At 43.7% G+C, this 24569-nt stretch overlaps 1 protein-coding gene across 1 annotated transcript in view; it reads right to left on the bottom strand.

Annotated features, from left to right (window-relative positions):
• Positions 1–109: 109 nt before the first annotated feature.
• Positions 110–24569, bottom strand: part of LOC135558228 (V-type proton ATPase subunit S1-like protein) — a 26608-nt gene continuing 2148 nt past the window's right edge. The window contains exons 2-6 of the mRNA XM_064991957.1: positions 8371–8426; positions 8096–8172; positions 1888–2138; positions 590–884; positions 110–484 (exon numbers count right to left, since the gene is read on the bottom strand). Of these exons, the coding sequence (XP_064848029.1) occupies positions 218–484; positions 590–884; positions 1888–2138; positions 8096–8172; positions 8371–8426 (946 nt within the window). The 3' untranslated portion in view covers positions 110–217. The remainder of the gene's footprint in view (positions 485–589; positions 885–1887; positions 2139–8095; positions 8173–8370; positions 8427–24569) is intronic.

A 24569-nucleotide genomic window follows, 5' to 3' on the forward strand; every position in this document is an offset into this window, starting at 1 on the left:
TCTCACTCTTGCATTTGGCAGCATGCCCCCTCTTCATCTTCTCACTCTTGCATTTGGCAGCATCCCCCTCTTCATCTTCTCACTCTTGCATTTGGCAGCATCCCCCCTCTTCATCTTCTCACTCTTGCATTTGGCAGCATCCCCCCTCTTCATCTTCTCACTCTTGCATTTGGCAGCATCCCCCTCTTCATCTACTCACTCTTTCTTCCTCCATCTCTCACAGGTAGTTCTTGTCAGGTAACTCACACTGCTGTGAGGCTCTGCATTCTAGAGCTTTGCTCAGCCTGCGTGGGAAGTACACCATAGCTTTCTGTTCCTCGTAGCGGTCAATGTGTTTGAGGTGGACCACCATGTGCAGAGCGTAGGCCAGGACCAACAGCAGGATCAGAGAGGTCACCAGGCCCATCAGGATGGCTGGGGTCAGGAAGTTGGCACAGTCGCTGGCAGACGCAAACTTATCAGACATGACGTTGAACGCCTGGATCTGCAGAGAGGAGAGGAAAGAGGGAATATTGCAAGCTGAATTAAAACAATTAGATAGCTAAATAAATCCATCAATCAGTCAATAGAAACGGCCCATGGCCCATACCTGGAAGTCAGTAAACGTGATGTGCCAGTTAGCTGAGGTGTCGGTGTGTGAGCTGGGCACCAGAAGGGTGTCATATTTGTGCTGACTGCTGACATGCTGGCAGTGGTAGGAGGAGGTGGCGGGGGCGTACACCTCACTGGCGTTGAACGTAGCTTCATGGGTCCAATTGTAGTGGATGTGGACGCTGTCTAAGGTGAACCAGTTCTGCCCTGCTGACTCGTAGAAAATGTTGGACATCTGCAGCCTGATAGCAAGTCCCCTGAGATCCTCCACATCTCCAAACTTTAGCGAGAGCCTGTGTACAAACACAGAGTATGTTGATTTGTTGATTGATTGCCTTTAATGGGTAGATCCTTTGTGAGATATGCAGTGCTCATCTCATTGTAACAATATTCTTCTCCATGAATTGAATGTAAAAAAAAATATATAATTCAAGTTCTTTGATAACTACATACAACACCCTATGAAAGTGACGCATTCCTACATCATACTTCCGTATCATGTCCCATAGGTCGTGTTCCCCTGCTCAGATGTTCATCAACCAATGGTTGCATGCCATGCCATAGACTGTGCCATCGGGCACCAGATTGCTATAACATATGACGTGGTAAGCTGATACATAAAATACCTAGCCAGGCTTTGTAAGATCTGGCAACACCTGGGCAGAGGAATGCGCCCAAAATCACATGACCAGACTTCAAGATTACGTAAAATTCCAGAAAACAAGGTCATTAGAGTTATAAACTTACATTTGTAGTTGTGTATTGATTTAGTATACCCAATGCCTTTTATTAAAATAGTTGATGCTCAAGAACTAAGAAACATTGTTGACAGTTAGAAAAATCTCCTTTGGACTACAAATCAGTGTGTCTGCTTGAGCTGAGGACTTGCAGGATGGTAAGAACCTGCTGGTTACAAGCCATTTGAAGGAATTATGTTAGATTAAGCTCTGGGGTTTTCTACTGAAAGTTGCCGGTCAGTACTTTTTTAAACGGATTAAATAATTAGTTTGTAGACCGGTAAGCTGTCAAAATAGGTGTAGTTCATGTGTGTAGTTCTATTCAAACAGATGTAACTTTTTGACTCTCTTTCCTCTTCTTGGCCGTCAAATACATTGAAAAAACGTTGTATGTTATTTCACCCAGAAACACGTATCTACTTGAATATACAGTATCTTAAATGGCCATATTATCTTGACTTTGTCAATGAGGCTCATTAGCCTAACAAAACAAGGAATACATAAGAACGTGTCAGTTGCACATCGTACACAACTCAAGTACATGATTTACAGTACTTACGTAGCCTTCTCCTTGGTGCAGATGGAACCCTTGGTGTCCACAGGGGCGTTGGGTCCAAAGGTCCTCTCCGTCAGGTCTACGAATGTGTGGTTCTGGTAGCGGATGGCCAGCCGCTTGGCCTTGAAAAGGATGCAGGTCTTGCCATTGTAGGCCACGCTTAGGGGAGAGTAGGGCCCGTGGATGGGGGACTGGAGCAGCTTTCTCTTGCCCTTGCCATGGCCATGCTGGTTGAGGAGGTGCCAGCCATGCAGCTGCAGAGAGGAAGGATGGAAGGGATATTGATCAATTATATAATTGATTGGCAATGTCACACACTGGCTGTGCCTACAGAAGAAGCCTAATTCTGATATTTTTTCACTGATTGGTCTTTAATTGTCTTTAAAAGATCAGAATTGGGCTGTCTGTGTATCCTGTTATCCAGGTAGTAATTGTTAAAAGAATATAACCTATTTTGGTCAATTTAAAAGCCGACAATGAACAAAAATATAAACACAACATGCAACAATTTCAATGATTTTATTGAGTTTCAGTTCATCAGTCAATTGGAATAAATTCATTTGGCCCTAATCGATGGATTTCATATGACTGGGCAGCTATGAGTAGGCCTGGGAGGGCATAGGCCCACCCACTGGTGAGTCAGGCCCAGCCAATCAGAACAAGTTTTTCGACCCACAAAAGGGCTTTATTACAGACAGAAATAATCCTTGGTTTCATCAGCTGTCCAGGTGGCTGGTCTCACACGATACCCCAGTTGGAGAAGAAGAAGAACACGATACACCAGGTGGAGAAGAAGAAGAACACGATACACCAGGTGGAGAAGAAGATGAACACGATACCCCAGGTGGAGAAGAAGAAGAACACGATACCCAGGTGGAGAAGAAGAAGAACACGATACCCAGGTGGAGAAGAAGAAGAACACGATACCCCAGGTGGAGAAGAAGGAGAACACGATACCCCAGGTGGAGAAGAAGAAGAACACGATACCCCAGGTGGAGAAGAAGAAGAACGCGATACCCCAGGTGGAGAAGAAGAAGAACACGATACCCCAGGTGGAGAAGAAGAAGAACACGATACCCCAGGTGGAGAAGAAGAAGAACGCGATACCCCAGGTGGAGAAGAAGAAGAACGCGATACCCCAGGTGGAGAAGAAGAAGAACGCGATACACCAGGTGGAGAAGAAGAAGAACGCGATACCCCAGGTGGAGAAGAAGAAGAACGCGATACACCAGGTGGAGAAGAAGAAGAATGCGATACACCAGGTGGAGAAGAAGAAGAACACGATACCCAGGTGGAGAAGAAGAAGAACACGATACCCCAGGTGGAGAAGAAGAAGAACACGATACACCAGGTGGAGAAGAAGAAGAACACGATACCCAGGTGGAGAAGAAGAAGAACACGATACCCCAGGTGGAGAAGAAGAAGAACACGATACCCAGGTGGAGAAGAAGAAGAACACGATACCCCAGGTGGAGAAGAAGAAGAACACGATACCCCAGGTGGAGAAGAAGAAGAACACGATACCCCAGGTGGAGAAGAAGAAGAACACGATACACCAGGTGGAGAAGAAGAAGAACACGATACACCAGGTGGAGAAGAAGAAGAACACGATACCCCAGGTGGAGAAGAAGAAGAACACGATACCCCAGGTGGAGAAGAAGAAGAACACGATACCCCAGGTGGAGAAGAAGAACACGATACCCCAGGTGGAGAAGAAGAAGAACACGATACCCCAGGTGGAGAAGAAGAAGAACACGATACCCCAGGTGGAGAAGAAGAAGAACGCGATACCCCAGGTGGAGAAGAAGAAGAACGCGATACCCCAGGTGGAGAAGAAGAAGAACGCGATACCCCAGGTGGAGAAGAAGAAGAACGCGATACACCAGGTGGAGAAGAAGAAGAACGCGATACCCCAGGTGGAGAAGAAGAAGAACGCGATACACCAGGTGGAGAAGAAGAAGAACATGATACACCAGGTGGAGAAGAAGAAGAACACGATACCCAGGTGGAGAAGAAGAAGAACACGATACCCCAGGTGGAGAAGAAGAAGAACGCGATACACCAGGTGGAGAAGAAGAAGAACACGATACACCAGGTGGAGAAGAAGAAGAACACGATACCCAGGTGGAGAAGAAGAAGAACACGATACACCAGGTGTAATCCTGCAGGTGGAGAAGCCGGATTTGGAGGTCCTGCGCTGGCGTGGTTACAGGTGGTCTGCGGTTGTGAAGCCGGTTGGACGTAATGCCAAATTCTCTAAAATGATGATGGAGTCGGCTTATGGTAGAGTCTATTAACATTAAATTCCATGGCAACAGCTCTGGTGAACATTCCTGCTGTGGGCCCGCCAATTGCATGCTCCCTCAAAACTTGAAACATCTGTGGCATTGTGTTGTGTGACAAAACTGCCCATTTTAGATTGGCCTTAATTTGTACAAGATGCACCTGTGCATTGATCACACTGTTCAATCAGCCTCTTGATATGCCACATCTGGTGGATGGATTATCTTAGCAAAGGAGAAAAGCTAACAGGGATGGAAACAAATTTGAGAGAAATAAGCTTTTTGTGCATATGGAACATTTCTGGGATGTTTTATTTCAGTACAAACGCTGAAGAACATACATGTACACACGTCCATGTACTTTATGCAGGTGCTGGAGTTGTTGGTGAACTCATGGAAAATCAAAAGGAAAATGCTGCACACTGCTGCTCATGCTCCAGGTAATTTTATTATAACAATGTTTCCACCCTTAGGTCTTCATCAGCAATCCATATCCTAGCTAGTGGTGGAAGGTCCTATACATATGGGCAGTACTCAGTGAAATCACTTCCTGAAACAGGAGGTAAAAATATATAATATAGGTGCACAATATAAACATTCATTGTATCGAAATATATGACCATACACAAGGAATGTGATCAACATTTACAGTAATACATATACACAATATCCAATTAGGATAAAAAAACACAATCATTGGACATTTTGGAACTATAAAAACGGGTTCAAGTCAAAGTCCTCGTTAAGACTAAGAGGATGTTGAGCTTGTGGATCCAGAAAAATTCCCTTTGAAGAACTTTCCTCTCAATGTCCCCTCCCCTGCGTGTTTCTATTCCAGTGTATCTCAGAGAACTACTCGGATGTCCAGCTTGAAGAAATAAACAGCAACCGTTTTTTTTGTTACACCTGTACGAATATCACTGATCCGGGTCTTAAGGCTTTTACATGTTTGGAATTTGCCTTTATTTTGTTATTACGAAACCTAGTGGCCACTTCTGGGTTTGCTATTTGATGTGTATTTAAAGGGTTAAAGCCAATTAGAACCTAGTTCAAGACAACTCGGAAATGTTCGACCTCCGACTTCAATGCGTTTAACTGTTTCACCCATGAGTTCCAAATATCTCTAACGGTCGCACCAGCATGTGTTTATTTATGTGATGTACAAATTCACTCACTGTTCTAAAATGGGATTGTTATGCAATTGAAAAATTAACCTGCACTGTCCTCAAACCAAGGCACGCTGCCCGCTATTTAAACCTCGGCCATGCTTCAATTTCAAATAATTTCACTCAAGGATTTTCAGAGACTTGCATTTTCTTGACTGTGTGTTTAGCGTCGTTGTCCTGTTGGAAGGTGAACCGTCACCCCAGTCTGCCAAGTCTCAGTTGTAAATGAGAACTTGTTCTCAACTAACCTGGTTAAATAAAGGTGTGTCTGAGGTCCGGAGTGCTCTGGAGCAGGTTTTCATCAAGGATCTCTCTGTATATGAAATAAATTGCCACGGCATGATGCTGCCACGACCATGCTTCACTGTAGCGATGGTGCCTGGTTTCCTACAGACGTGATGCTTGGCATTCAGGCGAAATAGTTCAATATTGGTTTCATCAGACAAGAGAATCTTGTTTCTCATGGTCTGAGAGTCCTTTATGTGCCTTTTGGCAAACTCCAAGCTGGCTGTCATTGCCTTTTACTGAGGAGACGCTTCCATCTTGCTACTCTACCATAAAGGCCTGATTTGTTGAGTGCTGCAGAGATGGTTGTCCTTCTGGAAGGTTCTCCCATATGAACAGAGGAACTCCGATGTCAGTGGCCCTGACCGTAAAGATCTTTTTATTCTCCATGTCTGTTTGGTCAGGGTGTGACTCGGGTGGGAAACTCTATGTTTTTTATTTCTATGTTTTGGCCGGGTATGGTTCTCAATCAGGGACAGCTGTCTATCGTTGTCTCTGATTGGGAATCATACTTAGGTAGCCTGTTTTGCCACCTTTGTTTTGTGGGAAGTTGTTCTTGTACAGCTCTGTGTAGCCTACCGAACGTTACGGTCGTTTTCTCTTTGTTGCCTTTCGGTGTTCATTTTTAATAAAGATAAAATGTATGCCTACCACGCTGCACCTTGGTCCGATCATTTCGACGAGCGTAACAGAACATCCCACCAAAGAAGGACCAAGCGGCGTGGACAGGACGAGTGGACGTGGGGGGAGATCCTAGACGATAAAGGACCCTGGACGCAGGCTGGAGAATATCGCCGTCCAAAGAAGGAGATCGAGGCAGTGAAGGAGGAGCGGCGGCGATATGAGGAGGCAAGTCATCGACGGAAGCCCGAGAAGCCACTCCAATTTCTTTTTTGGGGGGGAGGGGGGGGGGCTTGGTTTCTGCTCTGACATGCACTGTCAACTGTGGGACCTTATATAGACAGGTGTGTGCCTTTCCAAATCATATCCAATCATTTTAATTTACCACAGATGGACTCCAAGTTGTAGAAACATCTCAAGGATGATCAATGGAAACAGGATCCACCTGAGCTCAATTTCGAGTCTCATAGCAAAGGGTCTGAATACTTATGTAAATAAGGTATTTCTGTTTTACAAACCTGAATCCCAATCCTATGGCCTTAAGCCAGGTGGACAAACACAAATTGGCAGGTTATTCTCTGATAACAGCAGGTGAGTACAACACAGAAATGCCCCAGACTGGGGTATTAAGGTATTTATGTTCTACAAACCTGTTTTCGCTTTGTCATCGTATTGTGTGTAGATTTCTGAGTTAAACATTTTTTTTGTATAAGGCTGTAATGTAACAAAATGTGGAAAATTGGAAGGGGTCTGTGTACTTTCTGAATGCACTGTAGAAGTAGTCAATTTCACTGTTGCTTCCAATTTCCATTTGAGGCTTTACTAAGTTGGACAAAGAGAGCCCAAGCATTTCCCTGTATTTCCCCAGATCAAGTAGACATTTGTGCATCTCCAGTCAGAACAGAACCTGCACTAACTTTTGCCCCTGGCACATTTTCCAGCTGGCACCCGCATTGCCTTCATTGTTGTTTTCCTTAGTAACAAAAGCTTTGGACATGTGTGTGTTCCTATCAAAGTAAGTGCCGTATTACATTATCATTATAGTTTCTGTATGTCGTGTTGTTGTTTCTACTGTAGCACACAGTATGTATGTACAGTGGCATGTTACACTATCATTATAGTTTCTGTATGTCGTGTTATCGTTTCTACTGTAGCCCAGCATATACAGTATATGTACGGAGCATAATATATTTACTTTTTTATTCACGTTTTCAAGTGACAAATCATGCATTCTGATTGTTGCATAGATTGTAATGGACACATAATGTGTGTAAATATATTAGCCTCCGCCGTATAAACAAATGTCCCAAAGCTGAGGAAGTTAAAATGATGAAGTTGAAGATGAAGTTTAGTCACTAATTAGACTCTCTGATAACCACTTCGGCCATCAAGGCTGCAAACCTCAGAGCAAAATGCGATCCCGACACTGTGTGTTTGTTGATATAAAAGAATGGAGAGGGGTGCATTAATATATGCCACATGTATTATTTTATGTCTGACTTCAAGACTTGATGCATGTAACAGATGAAATACTGATGAATTTGATGAATTCATTATCCACATGTGTGGTTGTATTGTTTTACATTTTCAAATAAATCTACCTATCATTCAAGGCACGAGTGCGTCCGGAAGTTGATGGGTTTATTGATCCCCTCGCCACTCTCTGGAAGCCACACCCCCTGAGTTTTGTCAACAACACGTGAAAATGGAGGGCCCTGCGAGCGAGAGACTGGTTTGGAGTATCTGAACAGTGTCCTCTTGGGGGCGATATGATACTAAGATGCACAGGATCAGAGAGAGAGAGAGAGAGCTATATAGAAAGTGAGCAAAAAGAAGGAGAGGGAGAGAGAGATCTACCTTCAGTAATCTTCTGAGTGGGGTTTCTTTAGTGGGCACATAACCCTGAGTCTCCAAGCTCATTCCATCAAGACCACCTGACACACACAAATAAAACAGGCAGATACTATTTAGCTCAAATATATTTTCTGAGAAATCTACTCCCTAAATTGACATTTTACATTGATTCTTCAAGCTGTGTGTGTGGGCAGTAGTTTGTAAAACGATGGCTAAAACAGGTTTGATTGCATCAGGCCCATAGTCATGTTAAATGTGAGACAATGTGTGTTACCTACCCGCTCTGATTCTCCCAGCTGGGTATGGAACCTCTGTAACATAGTCCTCTTCTGGGCTGTAGAGAGAAGAGGAAAAGGTTCAAAGATGAAGCTACATGTCAATGCTTCCTCAGAGTTGCCAGGTTCCAAAACAGCACATGTCTGTCTGTATAGGCAAGCTATACTAACAGTAGCCAACGTGTTCTTCGTCCACATCCGAACCTTTCAACCTTCTGATCATAACCAGATCATCATAGGAAATGTATGGTGAGATTTCTGCACCAAAAGGCTGTCATGCAGGTGGCGGCTACATAATGGTCAATGGATGGTCGGTCGGTGGTAAATCTCCCCAATGCAAAACAAAGCTTACTTTATTTCTTATCAAGCAGTGGCCTATAGTTGTGGCTGGTCATCTTATATAGGCTGACCATGCAGGTTGTCTGTGGCATTAGTAGCCTAGATCCCTTGTGGTTAATCTCAACCAGAAGCCTTTAACCATCTAAATCACCATCATGGGCTTACTGAGACTATGACTAACCCCACTACTGTAGGGGTGGAAATGTATCAAATATTACCCACTACACTACCTCCACCCTCTCTCTCCCCTCACACACACTCACCTGGTCACTCTAAGTCTCATAAGCCACGAGGGGTCAGGGTGCTGAACAGTCCATTTATATAATCAAAGCCATCCTCACAGACAGACACAGGGACACATACTGTAGGTACACACGCATGTTCACACACTCACAAAGACAAATGGACAGACACACACATGTACATTACTCTTTTCTCTGTATATATCAATGATGTCGCTCTTGCTGCTGATGATTCTCTGATCCACCTCTACGCAGACGACACCATTCTGTATACATCTGGCCCTTCTTTGGACACTGCGCTAACAAATCTCCAAACGAGCTTCAACGCCATACAAGACTCCTTCCGTGGCCTCCAACTGCTTTTAAATGCTAACTAAATGCATGCTCTTCAACATATTGCTGCCTGAACCCTCCCGTCCGACGAGCATCACTACTCTGGACGGTTCTGACCTAGAATATGTGGACAACTACAAATACCTAGGTGTCTAGTTAGACTGTAAACTCTCCTTCCAGACTCATATTAAGCATCTCCAATGCAAAATTAAATCTAGAATCGTCTTCATATTTCGCAACAAAGCCTACTTCAAAGCCTCCTCCAAACATACCCTTGTAAAACTGACTATCCTATCCTGGTCTTTGGCGATGTCATTTACAAAATATCCCCCAACACTCTACTCAGCAAACTGGATGCAGTCTATCACAGTGCCATCCATTTTATCACCAAAGCCCCATATACTACCCACCACTGTGACCTGTATGCTCTCGTTGGATGGCCCTCACTACATATCCATCGTCAAACCCACTGGCTCCAGGTCATCTATAAGTCTTTGCTTGGTAAAGCCCTGCATTATCTCAGCTCACTGGTCACCATAGCAACACCCACCCATAGATCACACTCCAGCAGGTATATTGCACTGGTCATCCCCAACGCCAACACTTACTTTGGCCGCCTTTACTTTGGCCACCTGGAACGAATTGCAGAAATCTCTTATCTCCCTCTCTAATTTTAAGCATCAGCTGTCTGAGCAGCTTACCGATCACTGTACCTGTACACAGCCATCTGTAAATAGCCCACCCAACTACCTCATCCCCATATTATTACTTACCCTCTTGCTCTTTTGCACCCCAGTATCTCTACTTGCATATCTATCACTGCAGTATTAATGCTAAATTGTCATTATTTTTCACCTCTATGGCCTATTTATTGCCTACCTCCCTACTCTTCTACATTTTCACACACTGTACATATATTTTTACATTTTTCTTTTCTTTTGTGTTATTGACTGTACGTTTGTTTCTGTGTAACTCTGTGTTGTTGTCCCACACAAAGGGACAGAAACCAAGGGAAACATCAGTCTTTCTATAAATCATGGGGCCAATGTGTGGCTTTGGGATCAACATTGAAACAAAAAAACAAATTATTTTCTGGCAGTTCCTTGCTGGACGCAGGAGCGGTATAATTTTTTTAACATACAGACATACAAACAGGTCATATTATGTATTTTCCATGTCAAGTAATCTATGCTTTAAGTTGATTGGAGAATGATTTCTTTGTTAGATATAAGAAGAATAAACATTTTTGTTGCACCATATCCCTGAATCTCATTGAATGTTTTGGCCGTTTGGAAACCTTGAGTGTGAACTGTATGCGTACCAAACAACCCTGCTTCAGGCTGGCTGTGGTAAAGAGGAAAGGAAGCCACGACAGATGTACTGTTTTATATTTTGTTTATATGTAATGTAAGCACTTTAATGTTTAAACGTGTTAACCCTCGCAAGACTGGCGGCCCAGAGAGCATCCCTAGCCGTGTCCTCAGAACATGCACAGACCAGCTGTCTGGTGTGTTTATGGACATATTCAATCTCTCCCTATCCCAGTCTGCTGTCCCCACATGCTTCAAGATGGCCACCATTGTTCCTGTACCCAAGAAGGCAAAGATAACTGAACTAAATGACTATCGCCCCTTTGTACTGACTTCTGTCATTATGAAGTGATTTGAGAGACTAGTCAAGGATCATAGACTAGTCAAGGAACATCATAAACCCTACCTGATACCCTAGACCCACTCCAATTTGCTTACCACCCCAATAGGTCCACTGACAATCCAATCGCCGTCACATTGCACACCACCCTATCCCATCTGGACAAGAGGAATACATATGTAAGAATGCTGTTCATTGACTACAGCTCAGCAATCAACACCATAGTACCCTCCAAACTTGTCATTAAGCTCAAGACCCTGGGTCTCGACCCCGCCCTGTGCAACTGGGTCCTGGACTTCCTGATGGGCCGCCCCCAGGTGGTAGGAAACAACATCTCCCCAGTGTTGATCCTCAACACTGGGGCCACACAAGGGTGCGTTCTCAGCCCTCTCCTGTATTCCCTGTTCACCCACGACTGTGTGGCCACGCACGTCTCCAACTCAATCATCAGGTTTGCAGACGATACTACAGTGGTAGGCTTGATTACCAACAACGACGAGACGGCCTACAGGGAGGAGGTGAGGGCCATCAGAGTGCGGTGTCAGGAAAACAACCGCTTACTCAAAATCAACAAAACAAAGGAGATGATTGTGGAATTCAGGAAACAACAGATACTTGCACATTGTTACATTGTTACATTTGGTAACACTTACTTGTTTTCCTTCAAACGGATGTGGGTGGAGCTATGTCTACATAAGAGTGCTATTATTATTTTTTACTCACAAAAGCTCTTATGAAGGCCTTGAGGCTGATATGTAAACCTTATTAAAGAGCAGTGATACAATCAAGGGCAGTGTGTGGGTTTCTTGTTTTTTTCTCATATTATTCAACTGTTACCAAAGATAGTTTAGATGTGCAAGTGCCTTTTGAATTGATCATTTATATTATAAAGTGGGTTGTTTGGATCCTGGATGCTGATTGGTTGATATCCGTGTTAATGTAATAATTCCACTGACCTAAAGCCTGGGCAGGAAATTCATAAACTTAATCTGTGGGGAAAAAAGCATATACGCATGCTACTATTTGGTTTGCACCAGTTGGGGGTTGTATAAACCTACATGTCTGCCTCTACAACCTGTATAATTTTACAAATGCAATGTCTCCGCTGCCAGAAGGCTAGCTAGCCCAAGAGAAAACGGGAAACGAATAATTTGTATTGATTAGGGATCCCCGTTAGCTGGTGCCAAGGCAGCAGCTAGTCTTCCTGGGGTCCAAACACAATAAAGCACTTACATGACATATAAAACACAAGATAAAACATCCTATAACATTATTACACCACTACATATCTACAATACAACATGTATAATACCACTATGCGGCGGCAGGGTAGCCTAGTGGTTAGAGTGTTGGACTAGTAACCAGAAGGTTGCAAGTTCAAGCCCCTGAGCCGACAAGGTGCAAATCTGTCGTTCTACCCCTGAACAGGCAGTTGGCCCACTGTTCCTAGGCCATCATTGAAAATAAGAATTTGTTCTTAATTGACTTGCCTCGTTAAATAAATAAAAACTACAATATTATAATATGTGTCTGTGTGTTTCTCTTCACAGTGCCAGCTGATCCATAAGGTGTATTCTTATCCGTTTTTAAAAATCTGATTCTACTGCTGCATCAGTTACCTGATGTGGAATAGAGTTCCATGTAGTCATGGCTCTATGTAGTACTGTGGAATGGAGTTCCATGTAGTCATGGCTCTATCTAGTACTGTGGAATGGAGTTCCATGTAGTCATGGCTCTATGTAGTACTGTGGAATAGAGTTCCATGTAGTCATGGCTCTATGTAGTACTGTGGAATAGAGTTCCATGTAGTCATGGCTCTATGTAGTACTGTGGAATGGAGTTCCATGTAGTCATGGCTCTATCTAGTACTGTGGAATGGAGTTCCATGTAGTCATGGCTCTATGTAGTACTGTGGAATAGAGTTCCATGTAGTCATGGCTCTATGTAGTACTGTGGAATAGAGTTCCATGTAGTGGCTCTATGTAGTACTGTGGAATAGAGTTCCATGTAGTCATGGCTCTATGTAGTACTGTGGAATAGAGTTCCATGTAGTCATGGCTCTATGTAGTACTGTGGAATAGAGTTCCATGTAGTCATGGCTCTATGTAGTACTGTGGAATAGAGTTCCATGTGGTCATGGCTCTATGTAGTACTGTGGAATAGAGTTCCATGTAGTCATGGCTCTATGTAGTACTGTGGAATAGAGTTCCATGTAGTCATGGCTCTATGTAGTATTGTGGAATAGAGTTCCATGTAGTCATGGCTCTATGTAGTACTGTGGAATAGAGTTCCATGTAGTGGCTCTATGTAGTACTGTGGAATAGAGTTCCATGTAGTCATGGCTCTATGTAGTACTGTAGAATAGAGTTTCATGTAGTCATGGCTCTATGTAGTACTGTGGAATAGAGTTCCATGTAGTCATGGCTCTATGTAGTACTGTGGAATAGAGTTCCATGTGGTCATGGCTCTATGTAGTACTGTGGAATAGAGTTCCATGTAGTCATGGCTCTATGTAGTACTGTGGAATAGAGTTCCATGTAGTCATGGCTCTATGTAGTAATGTGGAATAGAGTTCCATGTAGTCATGGCTCTATGTAGTACTGTGGAATAGAGTTCCATGTAGTCATGGCTCTATGTAGTACTGTGGAATAGAGTTCCATGTAGTCATGGCTCTATGTAGTACTGTGGAATAGAGTTCCATGTAGTCATGGCTCTATGTAGTACTGTGGAATAGAGTTCCATGTAGTCATGGCTCTATGTAGTACTGTGGAATAGAGTTCCATGTAGTCATGGCTCTATGTAGTACTGTGGAATAGAGTTCCATGTAGTCATGGCTCTATGTAGTACTGTGGAATGGAGTTCCATGTAGTCATGGCTCTATGTAGTACTGTGGAATAGAGTTCCATGTAGTCATGGTTCTATGTAGTACTGTGGAATAGAGTTCCATGTAGTCATGGCTCTATGTAGTACTGTGGAATAGAGTTCCATGTAGTCATGGTTCTATGTAGTACTGTGGAATGGAGTTCCATGTAGTCATGGCTCTATGTAGTACTGTGGAATGGAGTTCCATGTAGTCATGGCTCTATGTAGTACTGTGGAATGGAGTTCCATGTAGTCATGGCTCTATGTAGTACTGTGGAATAGAGTTCCATGTAGTCATGGCTCTATGTAGTACTGTGGAATAGAGTTCCATGTGGTCATGGCTCTATGTAGTACTGTGGAATAGAGTTCCATGTAGTCATGGCTCTATGTAGTACTGTGGAATAGAGTTCCATGTGGTCATGGCTCTATGTAGTACTGTGGAATAGAGTTCCATGTAGTCATGGCTCTATGTAGTACTGTGGAATAGAGTTCCATGTGGTCATGGCTCTATGTAGTACTGTGGAATAGAGTTCCCTGTGGTCATGGCTCTATGTAGTACTGTGGAATAGAGTTCCATGTGGTCATGGCTCTATGTAGTACTGTGGAATAGAGTTCCCTGTGGTCATGGCTCTATGTAGTACTGTGGAATAGAGTTCCATGTGGTCATGGCTCTATGTAGTACTGTGGAATAGAGTTCCATGTAGTCATGGCTCTATGTAGTACTGTGGAATAGAGTTCGAAAGGCGGCCAAATGAGGTGTTGGCTTTAAGGATGATCAGTGAGATACACCTGCTGGAGCACGTGCTACGGATGGGTGTTGCCATCGTGACCAGTGAACTGAGATAAGGCGGAGCTTTACCTAGCATGGACTTGTAGATGACCTGGAGCCAGTGGGTCTGGCGACGAATATGTAGCGAGGGCCAGCCGACTAGAGCATACAAGTCGCAGTGGTGGGTGGTATAAGGTGCTTTAGTGACAAAACGGATGGCACTGTGATAAACTGCATCCAGTTTGCTGAGTAGAGTGTTGGAAGCAATTTTGTTGATGACATTGCCGAAGTCGAGGATCGGTAGGATAGTCAGTTTTACTAGGGTAAGTTTGGCGGCGTGAGTGAAGGAGGCTTTGTTGCGGAATAGAAAGCCGACTCTTGATTTGATTTTCGATTGGAGATGTTTGATATGAGTCTGGAAGGAGAGTTTACAGTCTAGCCAGACACCTAGGTACTTATAGATGTCCACATATTCAAGGTCGGAACCATCCAGGGTGGTGATGCTAGTCGGGCATGTGGGCGCAGGCAGCGATCGGTTGAAAAGCATGCATTTGGTTTTACTAGCGTTTAAGAGCAGTTGGAGGCCACGGAAGGAGTGTTGTATGGCATTGAAGCTCAATTGGAGGTTAGATAGCACAGTGTCCAAGGACAGGCCGGAAGTACATAGAATGGTGTCGTCTGCGTAGAGGTGGATCAGGGAATTGCCCGCAGCAAGAGCAACATCATTGATATATACAGAGAAAAGAGTCGGCCCGAGAATTGAACCCTGTGGCACCCCCATAGAGACTGCCAGAGGACCGGACAGCATGCCCTCCGATTTGACACACTGAACTCTGTCTGCAAAGTAATTGGTGAACCAGGCAAGGCAGTCATCCGAAAAACCGAGGCTACTGAGTCTGCCGATAAGAATACGGTGATTGACAGAGTCGAAAGCCTTGGCAAGGTCGATGAAGACGGCTGCACAGTACTGTCTTTTATCGATGGCGGTTATGATATTGTTTAGTACCTTGAGTGTGGCTGAGGTGCACCCGTGACCGGCTCGGAAACCAGATTGCACAGCGGAGAAGGTACGGTGGGATTCGAGATGCTCAGTGACCTGTTTGTTGACTTGGCTTTCGAAGACCTTAGATAGGCAGGGCAGGATGTATATAGGTCTGTAACAGTTTGGGTCCAGGGTGTCTCCCTCTTTAAAGAGGGGGATGACTGCGGCAGCTTTCCAATCCTTGGGGATCTCAGACAATATGAAAGAGAGGTTGAACAGGCTGGTAATAGGGGTTGCGACAATGGCGGCGGATAGTTTCAGAAATAGAGGGTCCAGAATGTCAAGCCCAGCTGATTTGTACGGGTCCAGGTTTTGTAACTCTTTCAGAACATCTGCTATCTGGATTTGGGTAAAGGAGAACCTGAAGAGGCTTGGGCGAGGAGCTGCGGGGGGGGCGGGGCTGTTGGCCGAGGTTGGAGTAGCCAGGCGGAAGGCATGGCCAGCCGTTGAGAAATGCTTGTTGAAGTTTTCGATAATCATGGATTTATCGGTGGTGACCGTGTTACCTAGCCTCAGTGCAGTGGGCAGCTGGGAGGAGGTGCTCTTGTTCTCCATGGACTTCACAGTGTCCCAGAACGTTTTGGAGTTGGAGCTACAGGATGCAAACTTCTGCCTGAAGAAGCTGGCCTTAGCTTTCCTGACTGACTGCGTGTATTGGTTCCTGACTTCCCTGAACAGTTGCATATCGCGGGGACTATTCGATGGGGACTATTCGATGCTATTGCAGTCCGCCACAGGATGTTTTTTGTGCTGGTCGAGGGCAGTCAGGTCTGGAGTGAACCAAGGGCTGTATCTGTTCTTAGTTCTGCATTTTTTGAACGGAGCATGCTTATCTAAAATGGTGAGGAAGCTACTTTTAAAGAATGACCAGGCATCCTCAACTGACGGGATGAGATCAATGTCCTTCCAGGATACCCGGGCCAGGTCAATTAGAAAGGCCTGCTCACAGAAGTGTTTTAGGGAGCGTTTGACAGTGATGAGGGGTGGTCGTTTGACTGCGGCTCCGTAGCGGATACAGGCAATGAGGCAGTGATCGGTAAGATCCTGGTTGAAGACAGCGGAGGTGTATTTGGAGGGCCAGTTGGTCAGGATGACGTCTATGAGGGTGCCCTTGTTTACAGAGTTAGGGTTGTACCTGGTGGGTTCCTTGATGATTTGTGTGAGATTGAGGGCATCTAGCTTAGATTGTAGGACTGCCGGGGTGTTAAGCATATCCCAGTTTAGGTCACCTAACAGAACAAACTCTGAAGCTAGATGGGGGCGATCAATTCACAAATGGTGTCCAGGGCACAGCTGGGAGCTGAGGGGGGTCGGTAGCAGGCGGCAACAGTGAGAGACTTATTTCTGGAGAGAGTAATTTTCAAAATTAGTAGTTCGAACTGTTTGGGTATGGACCTGGAAAGTATGACATTACTTTGCAGGCTATCTCTGCAGTAGACTGCAACTCCTCCCCCTTTGGCAGTTCTATCTTGACGGAATATGTTATAGTTGGGTATGGAAATCTCTGAATTTTTGGTGGCCTTCCTGAGCCAGGATTCAGACACGGATAATACATTATGGCCTTCCATTTCAAAGTTGATCGTACAAAAAAATACAAAACAAACTTATGGTTTTTTCTTTGTATTATCTTTTACCAGATCTAATGTGTTATATTCTACTACATTCATTTCACATTTCCACAAACTTCAAAGTGTTTCCTTTCAAACGGTATCAAGAATATGCATATCCTTGCTTCAGGTCCTGAGCAACTGGCAGTTAGATTTGGGTCATTTTAGGAGAAAATGGCAAGGGGCGGATCCTTAATAAAGAACACCCTCTGTGTTCTGCTAGACAAGTAACTCTTTATCCACAATATAGCAGGGGGTGTAAAGCCAAAACACATATGTTTTTCCAGCAGCTGACTATTATCGATAATGTCAAAGCTGCACTGAAGTCTAACAAAACAGCCCCCCAATATCTTTTTATCATCAATTTCTCTCAGCCAATCATCAGTCATTTGTATAAGTGCTGTGCTTGTTGAATATCCTTCCCTATAAGCGTGCTGAAAGTCTGTTGTCAATTTGTTTACTGTAAAATAGCAATGTATCTGGTCAAAGACAATTTTACTCCAGAAGTTTGTTAATACAACAACGAAAAATCACCTCTTCCACACTCACTTTATGGAATTCAAAAGTACAATGCTTGTCTTTCATAATTTGGTCAGATATACTTGATGGTTTATTTGCTGGCACGTCATGCCTAAATTTGCTAATCTTGCCGATGAAAAAGTCATTCAAGTAGTTATATTATATCAGTGGGTTTTGTGATGAATGAGCCATCGGATTCAATGAATGATGGAGCCGAGTTAGTTAAAAGCAATCATTCATCTTTGTTTCATAGTATAGTTAATTTTTATTTCGTTTAGTCACATGTTTTCTCAATTTGCAATACGTTTGCCAATCGGTTGGGCTGCCAGATTTATTTACCTTTTGCCTCATCCCTCTCAACCATACCATTTTTCAGTTCCTCATCAATCTAAGGGGATTTAACAGTTTTTACAGTCATTGTTTTAAATTGATTATTAGTAACTGGGAAAAGCTATTTCATAAATGTGTCAAGTGCAGCGTCTGGTTGCTCCTCATTACACACCACAGACCAGCAGCGTCTGGTTGCTCCTCATTACACACCACAGACCAGCAGCGTCTGGTTGCTCCTCATTACACACCACAGACCAGCAGCGTCTGGTTGCTCCTCATTACACACCACAGACCAGCAGCGTCTGGTTGCTCCTCATTACACACCACAGACCAGCAGCGTCTGGTTGCTCCTCATTACACACCACAGACCAGCAAATATTTTTTACATCATCAACATAAGAATCACTGCAAAACTTATTATATGACCTCTTATACTCTACAGTGCCTTGCGAAAGTATTCGGCCCCCTTGAACTTTGCGACCTTTTGCCACATTTCAGGCTTCAAACATAAAGATATAAAACTGTATTTTTTTGTGAAGAATCAACAGCAAGTGGGACACAATCATGAAGTGGAACGACATTTATTGGATATTTCAAACTTTTTTAACAAATCAAAAACTGAAAAATTGGGCGTGCAAAATTATTCAGCCCCTTTACTTTCAGTGCAGCAAACTCTCTCCAGAAGTTCAGTGAGGATCTCTGAATGATCCAATGTTGACCTAAATAACTAATGATGTTAAATACAATCCACCTGTGTGTAATCAAGTCTCCGTATAAATGCACCTGCACTGTGATAGTCTCAGAGGTCCGTTAAAAGCGCAGAGAGCATCATGAAGAACAAGGAACACACCAGGCAGGTCCGAGATACTGTTGTGAAGAAGTTTAAAGCCGGATTTGGATACAAAAAGATTTCCCAAGCTTTAAACATCCCAATGTGCACTGTGCAAGCGATAATATTGAAATGGAAGGAGTATTAGACCACTGCAAATCTACCAAGACCTGGCCGTCCCTCTAAACTTTCAGCTCATACAAGGAGAAGACTGATCAGAGATGCAGCCAAGAGGCCCATGATCACTCTGGATGAACTGCAGAGATCTACAGCTGAGGCGGGAGACTCTGTCCATAGGACAACAATCAGTCGTATATTGCACAAATCAGGCCTTTATGGAAGAGTGGCAAGAAGAAAGCCATTTCTTAAAGATATCCATAAAAAGTGTTGTTTAAAGTTTGCTACAAGCCACCTGGGAGACACACCAAACATGTGGAAGAAGGTGCTCTGGTCAGATGAAACCAAAATTGAACTTTTTGGCAACAATGCAAAACGTTATGTTTGGCGTAAAAGCAACACAGCTCATCACCCTGACCACACCATCCCCACTGTCAAACATGGTGGTGGCAGCATCATGGTTTGGGCCTGCTTTTCTTCAGCAGGGACAGGAAAGATGGTTAAAATTGATGGGAAGATGGATGGAGCCAAATACAGGACCATTCTGGAAGAAAACCTGATGGAGTCTGCAAAAGACCTGAGACTGGGACGGAGATTTGTCTTCCAACAAGACAATGATCCAAAACATAAAGCAAAATCTACAATGGAATGGTTCAAAAATAAATATATCCAGGTGTTAGAATGGCCAAGTCAAAGTCCAGACCTGAATCCAATCGAGAATCTGTGCAAAGAACTGAAAACTGCTGTTCACAAATGCTCTCCATCCAACCTCACTGAGCTCGAGCTGTTTTGCAAGGAGGAATGGGAAAACATTTGAGTCTCTCGGTGTGCAAAACTGATAGAGACATACCCCAAGCGACTTACAGCTGTAATTGCAGCAAAAGGTGGCACTACAAAGTATTAACTTAAGGGGGCTGAATAATTTTGCACGCCCAATTTTTCAGTTTTTGATTTGTTAAAAAAGTTTGAAATATCCAATAAATGTCGTTCCACTTCATGATTGTGTCCCACTTGTTGTTGATTCTTCACAAAAAAATACAGTTTTATATCTTTATGTTTGAAGCCTGAAATGTGGCAAAAGGTCACAAAGTTCAAGGGGGCCGAATACTTTCGCAAGGCACTGTATATTAGGCCCAGCCTTTGGAACTTTGTTTTTCCTAGATATGGCTACTATATTGTCTGGATATCTATATATTGTCTGGATTTCTATATATCTGGATACTGCTATAGAGCAGATTTCTGCAGCATTAGTAAAGACGTGATCAATACATGTTGATGATTTCATTCCTGTGCTGTTTGTAACTACCCTGGTTGGTTGGTTGGTTGACTGCAACCTGGTTACAGTTTGAAGTTACTTCTTGAGTGGCCAGCTTGATGAATGCCAGTCAATATTTAAATCACCCAGAAAATATACCTCTCTGTTGATATCACATACATTATCAAGCATTTCACACATATTATCCAGATACTGACTGTTGTCACTTGGTGGTCTATAGCAGCTTCCCACCAGAATGGGCTTTAGGTGAGGCAGATGAACCTGTAGCCATATTACTACAACAGTAGTTAACATTATCCAGATACTGACTGTTGTCACTTGGTGGTCTATAGCAGCTTCCCACCAGAATGGGCTTTAGGTGACGAACCTGTAGCCATATTACCTCAACAGCATTTAACATGAGATCCTCTCTAATCTTTACAGGATTGTGGTTCTGAATATAGACCGCAACACCTCACCCGTTGGCATTTCTGTATTTTGGTAGATGTTATAACCATGTATTGCTACCACTGCATCATCAAAGGTGTTATCTAAGTGAGTTTCACAGATAGTCAGAATATGAATGTCATCCGTTACAAGCAAGTTATTGACTTCATGAACCTTGTTTCTTAGGCTACATATGTTAATATGGGCTATTTTTTGCACTTTTCTGTGATTCTTGATTGATTTGAATGATTTACTTGGAAGCTTATCAGCAGTCGACTTGCTCATGTTATTACATTGTGTCTGCCAAAGCCCCTTGGATAATGTACATTTGATTCAGCATTATGATGACTCATTGTCTACAGGCCTACATTCCATGAGACTTCTGAAAAAAACATGCAGGGCTTTAACCTGTTAATCCACTTGTCCTTCAGACAAGGAGGTGACTGAAAGTTTTATTTGAAGCAAGAAACCACTTTTAGAAAATAAATTGCATTACTGTTACCATACCATTATTACAGAGAATCAGACAAATTATGCTGCTGGCTATTGGCTACTTAGCTTTTTCAAAACACAACACGCCATTCCATCTGGTTTGCGCTTAGTGGGATTATCATTTGTTTTTCAACAGGAAAATGACCCAACACACTTCCAGGATGTGTAAGGGCTATTTGAACAAGAAGGAAAGTGATGGATTGCTGCATCAGATGACCTGGCCTCCACAATCACACAACCTCAAACAAATTAGATGGTTTGGGAGGAGTTAGACCGCAGAGTGAAGGAAAAACAGCCATCAAGTGCTCAGCATATGTGGGAACTCTTTCAAGACAATTGTAAAAGCATTCCAGGTGAAGCTGGTTGAGAGTGCCAATATTGTGCAAAGCTGTCATCAAGGCAAAAGGTGGCTACTTTGAAGAATCTAAAATACAAAATAGATTTTGAGGTGTTTAACACTTTTTAGTTAGTACATCATTCCATATGTGTTATTTCATAGTTTTGATGTCTTCTCTAGTATTCTACCAAAAAAATAAAGAAAAACCCTTGAATAAGTAGGTGCGTTAACCTTTGACTGGTACTGTAAGTATTCAGACCCTTTGCTATGAAATCTCGAAATTGAGCTCAGGTGCATCCTGTTTCAATTCATCATCCTTGAGATGTGTCTACATCTTGATTACAGTCCAGTTGTAGGTAGAAGCTGTTAAGGAGCCTTTTGGTCCTAGACTTGGCGCTCCGGTACCGCTTGCCGTGCAGTAGCAGAGAGAACAGGCTATGACTTGGGTGACTGGAGAATTTGACGACTTTTTGGGCCTTCCTCTGACATTGCCTATTATATAGTTCCTGGATGTCAGGAAGCAGCCCCAGCAATGTACTAGGCCGTACGCAGCGCCTTATTTTCAGATGCCGAGCAGCTGCCATACCATTGATTGCATTGTATTGATACAACAATCATGATGCTCTTGATGGTTCAGCTGTATAACTTTTTGAGGATCTGTGGACCCATGCCAAATCTTTTCTGCCTCCTGAGGGGAAAAATGTGTTTTCGTGCCCTCTTCACAACTATCTTGGTGTGTTTGGACCATGATAGTTTGTTGGTGATGTGGACACCAAGGAACTTGAAACTCTCGATCCGCTCCACTTCAGCTCCATTAATGTTAACGTTTGGACCTCCTTTTCCAATTGTCCATGATCAGCTCCTTTGTCTAGCTCACATTTGAGGAAGATGCTGTTGTTCGGGCACAACATTGCCAGGTCTCGGACCGCTGACCCACAGGCTGTCACATCGTTGTCGATGATCAGGCATACCACTGTTGTCGTCAGCAAACTTAATGATGGTGTTGGAGTTGTGCTTGGCCATGCAGTCGTGGGTGAACAGGAGGGGACTGAGCATGCACTCCTGTGGAGATCCAGTGTTGAGGATCAGCGTGGCTGCTATCTACCCTCACCACCTGGGGGCGGCTGTCAGGAAGTCCAGGATCCAGTTGCAGAGGGAGGTGTTAGGTCCCAGGGTCCTTAGCTCAGTGATGAGCTTTGAGGGTACTATGGTGTTGAACGCTGAGCTGTAGTCAATGAACAGCATTCTCACGTAGTTGTTCCTTTTGTCCAGGTGGGAAAGGACAGTGTGGAGTGCAATAGAGATTGCGTCATCTGTGGATCTGTTAGGGCGGTAAGTGAATTGGAGTGGGTCTAGGGTTTCTGGGATGATGGTGTTGATGTGAGCCATGACCAGCCTTTCAAAGCACTTCATGGCTACCAACGTGAGTGCTACGGAACAGTAATCATTTAGGCAGGTTACCTTTGCCTCCTTGGGCACAGGGACTATGGTGGTCTGCTTGAAACATGTAGGTATTACAGATTCAGTCAGGGAGAGGTTGAAAATGTAAGTGAAGCCACTTGCCAGTTGGTCAGCGCATGCTTTGAGTACACATCCTGGTAATCCATCTGGCCCCGCGGAATGTTGACCTGTTTAAAGGTCTTGCTCACATTGGCTACGGAGAGCGTAATCACACAGTCGTCCGGAACAGCTGGTGCTCTCATGCATGCTTCAGTTTTGCTAGCCTCGAAGTGAGCATAAAAGGCATTTAGCTTGTGTGGTAGGCTTATGTCACTGGGCAGCTCGCGGCTGTGTTTCCCTTTGTAGTCCGTAATATTTTTCAAGCCCTGCCACATCCGACGAGCGTCAGAGCCAGTGTAGTAGATTTCAATGTTAGTCCTGTATTGACGCTTTGCCTGTTTGATGGTTCGCCTGAGGGCATAGCGGAATTTCTTATAAGCATCCGGATTAGTGACCTGCTCCTTGAAGGTGGCAGCTCTAGCCTTTAGCTCAGTACGGATGTTGCCTGTAATCCATAGCTTCTATATACCATATACCATTTAAATAAAGGGTTGATTTGATTTTGCCCTTCCCTAGGTAATCTCTAGCTAATATTGTTCCTCTTGAAACTCTAAAAGCTACCATTCTACCTTTTGTATGATCGCTCCCTACTATCCTTTAGTTGCATCTGAAGAGCCATGCAGAAAAGGAAAACACATTCACATGTCAGTGAGCAGAAAAGGAAAACTCATTCACATGTCAGTGAGCTCAGAGAGCAGAGAGAGCAGTTTCAGGCATTTGAAATCCGAATATTAACAGAAAACACCTAGATGATGACTCCTTGCTGTCCCCAATCCACCTGGCCGTGCTGCTGCTCCAGTTTCAACTGTTCTGCCTTATTATTATTCGACCATGCTGGTCATTTATGAACATTTGAACATCTTGGCCATGTTCTGTTATAATCTCTACCCGGCACAGCCAGAAGAGGACTGGCCTCCCACATAGCCTGGTTCCTCTCTAGGTTTCTTCCTAGGTTTTGGCCTTTCTAGGGAGTTTTTCCCAACCACCGTGCTTCTACACCTGCATTGCTTGCTGTTTGGGGTTTTAGGCTGTGTTTCTGTACAGCACTTATATCAGCTGATGTACGAAGGGCTATATAAATACATTTGATTTGATTTGATTTGAGAATCCTCATAACAACTATAAGTCGTTCTCAATGCAGTATTGACTGTAATTTTGTGAATACAACTATATTGTTATTATGTACCTTTCCCATAGAGCAAGTATAAAGCCTCAACATTGCCTCACTTTGTGTTGCTGAGAAAAATCCTTCTCATCTCTCTCTCTCTCTCTCTCTCTCTGCATCTGTAAACAGATCCCAACAGACCAGCACCGATTCCTCCTCTCCTCTCCTCTCCTCTCCTCTCCTCTCCTCTCCTCTCCTCTCCTCTCCTCTCCTCTCCTCTCCTCTCCTCTCCTCTATCCCATTCCTCTATTTTGTTCCTCCTCTCTTCTCCTCCCTCTCCTCTATCCCATTCCTCTATTTTATTCCT

This window comes from Oncorhynchus masou, chromosome 17 (assembly GCF_036934945.1).
Source record: "Oncorhynchus masou masou isolate Uvic2021 chromosome 17, UVic_Omas_1.1, whole genome shotgun sequence".
Taxonomy (NCBI): domain Eukaryota; kingdom Metazoa; phylum Chordata; class Actinopteri; order Salmoniformes; family Salmonidae; genus Oncorhynchus; species Oncorhynchus masou.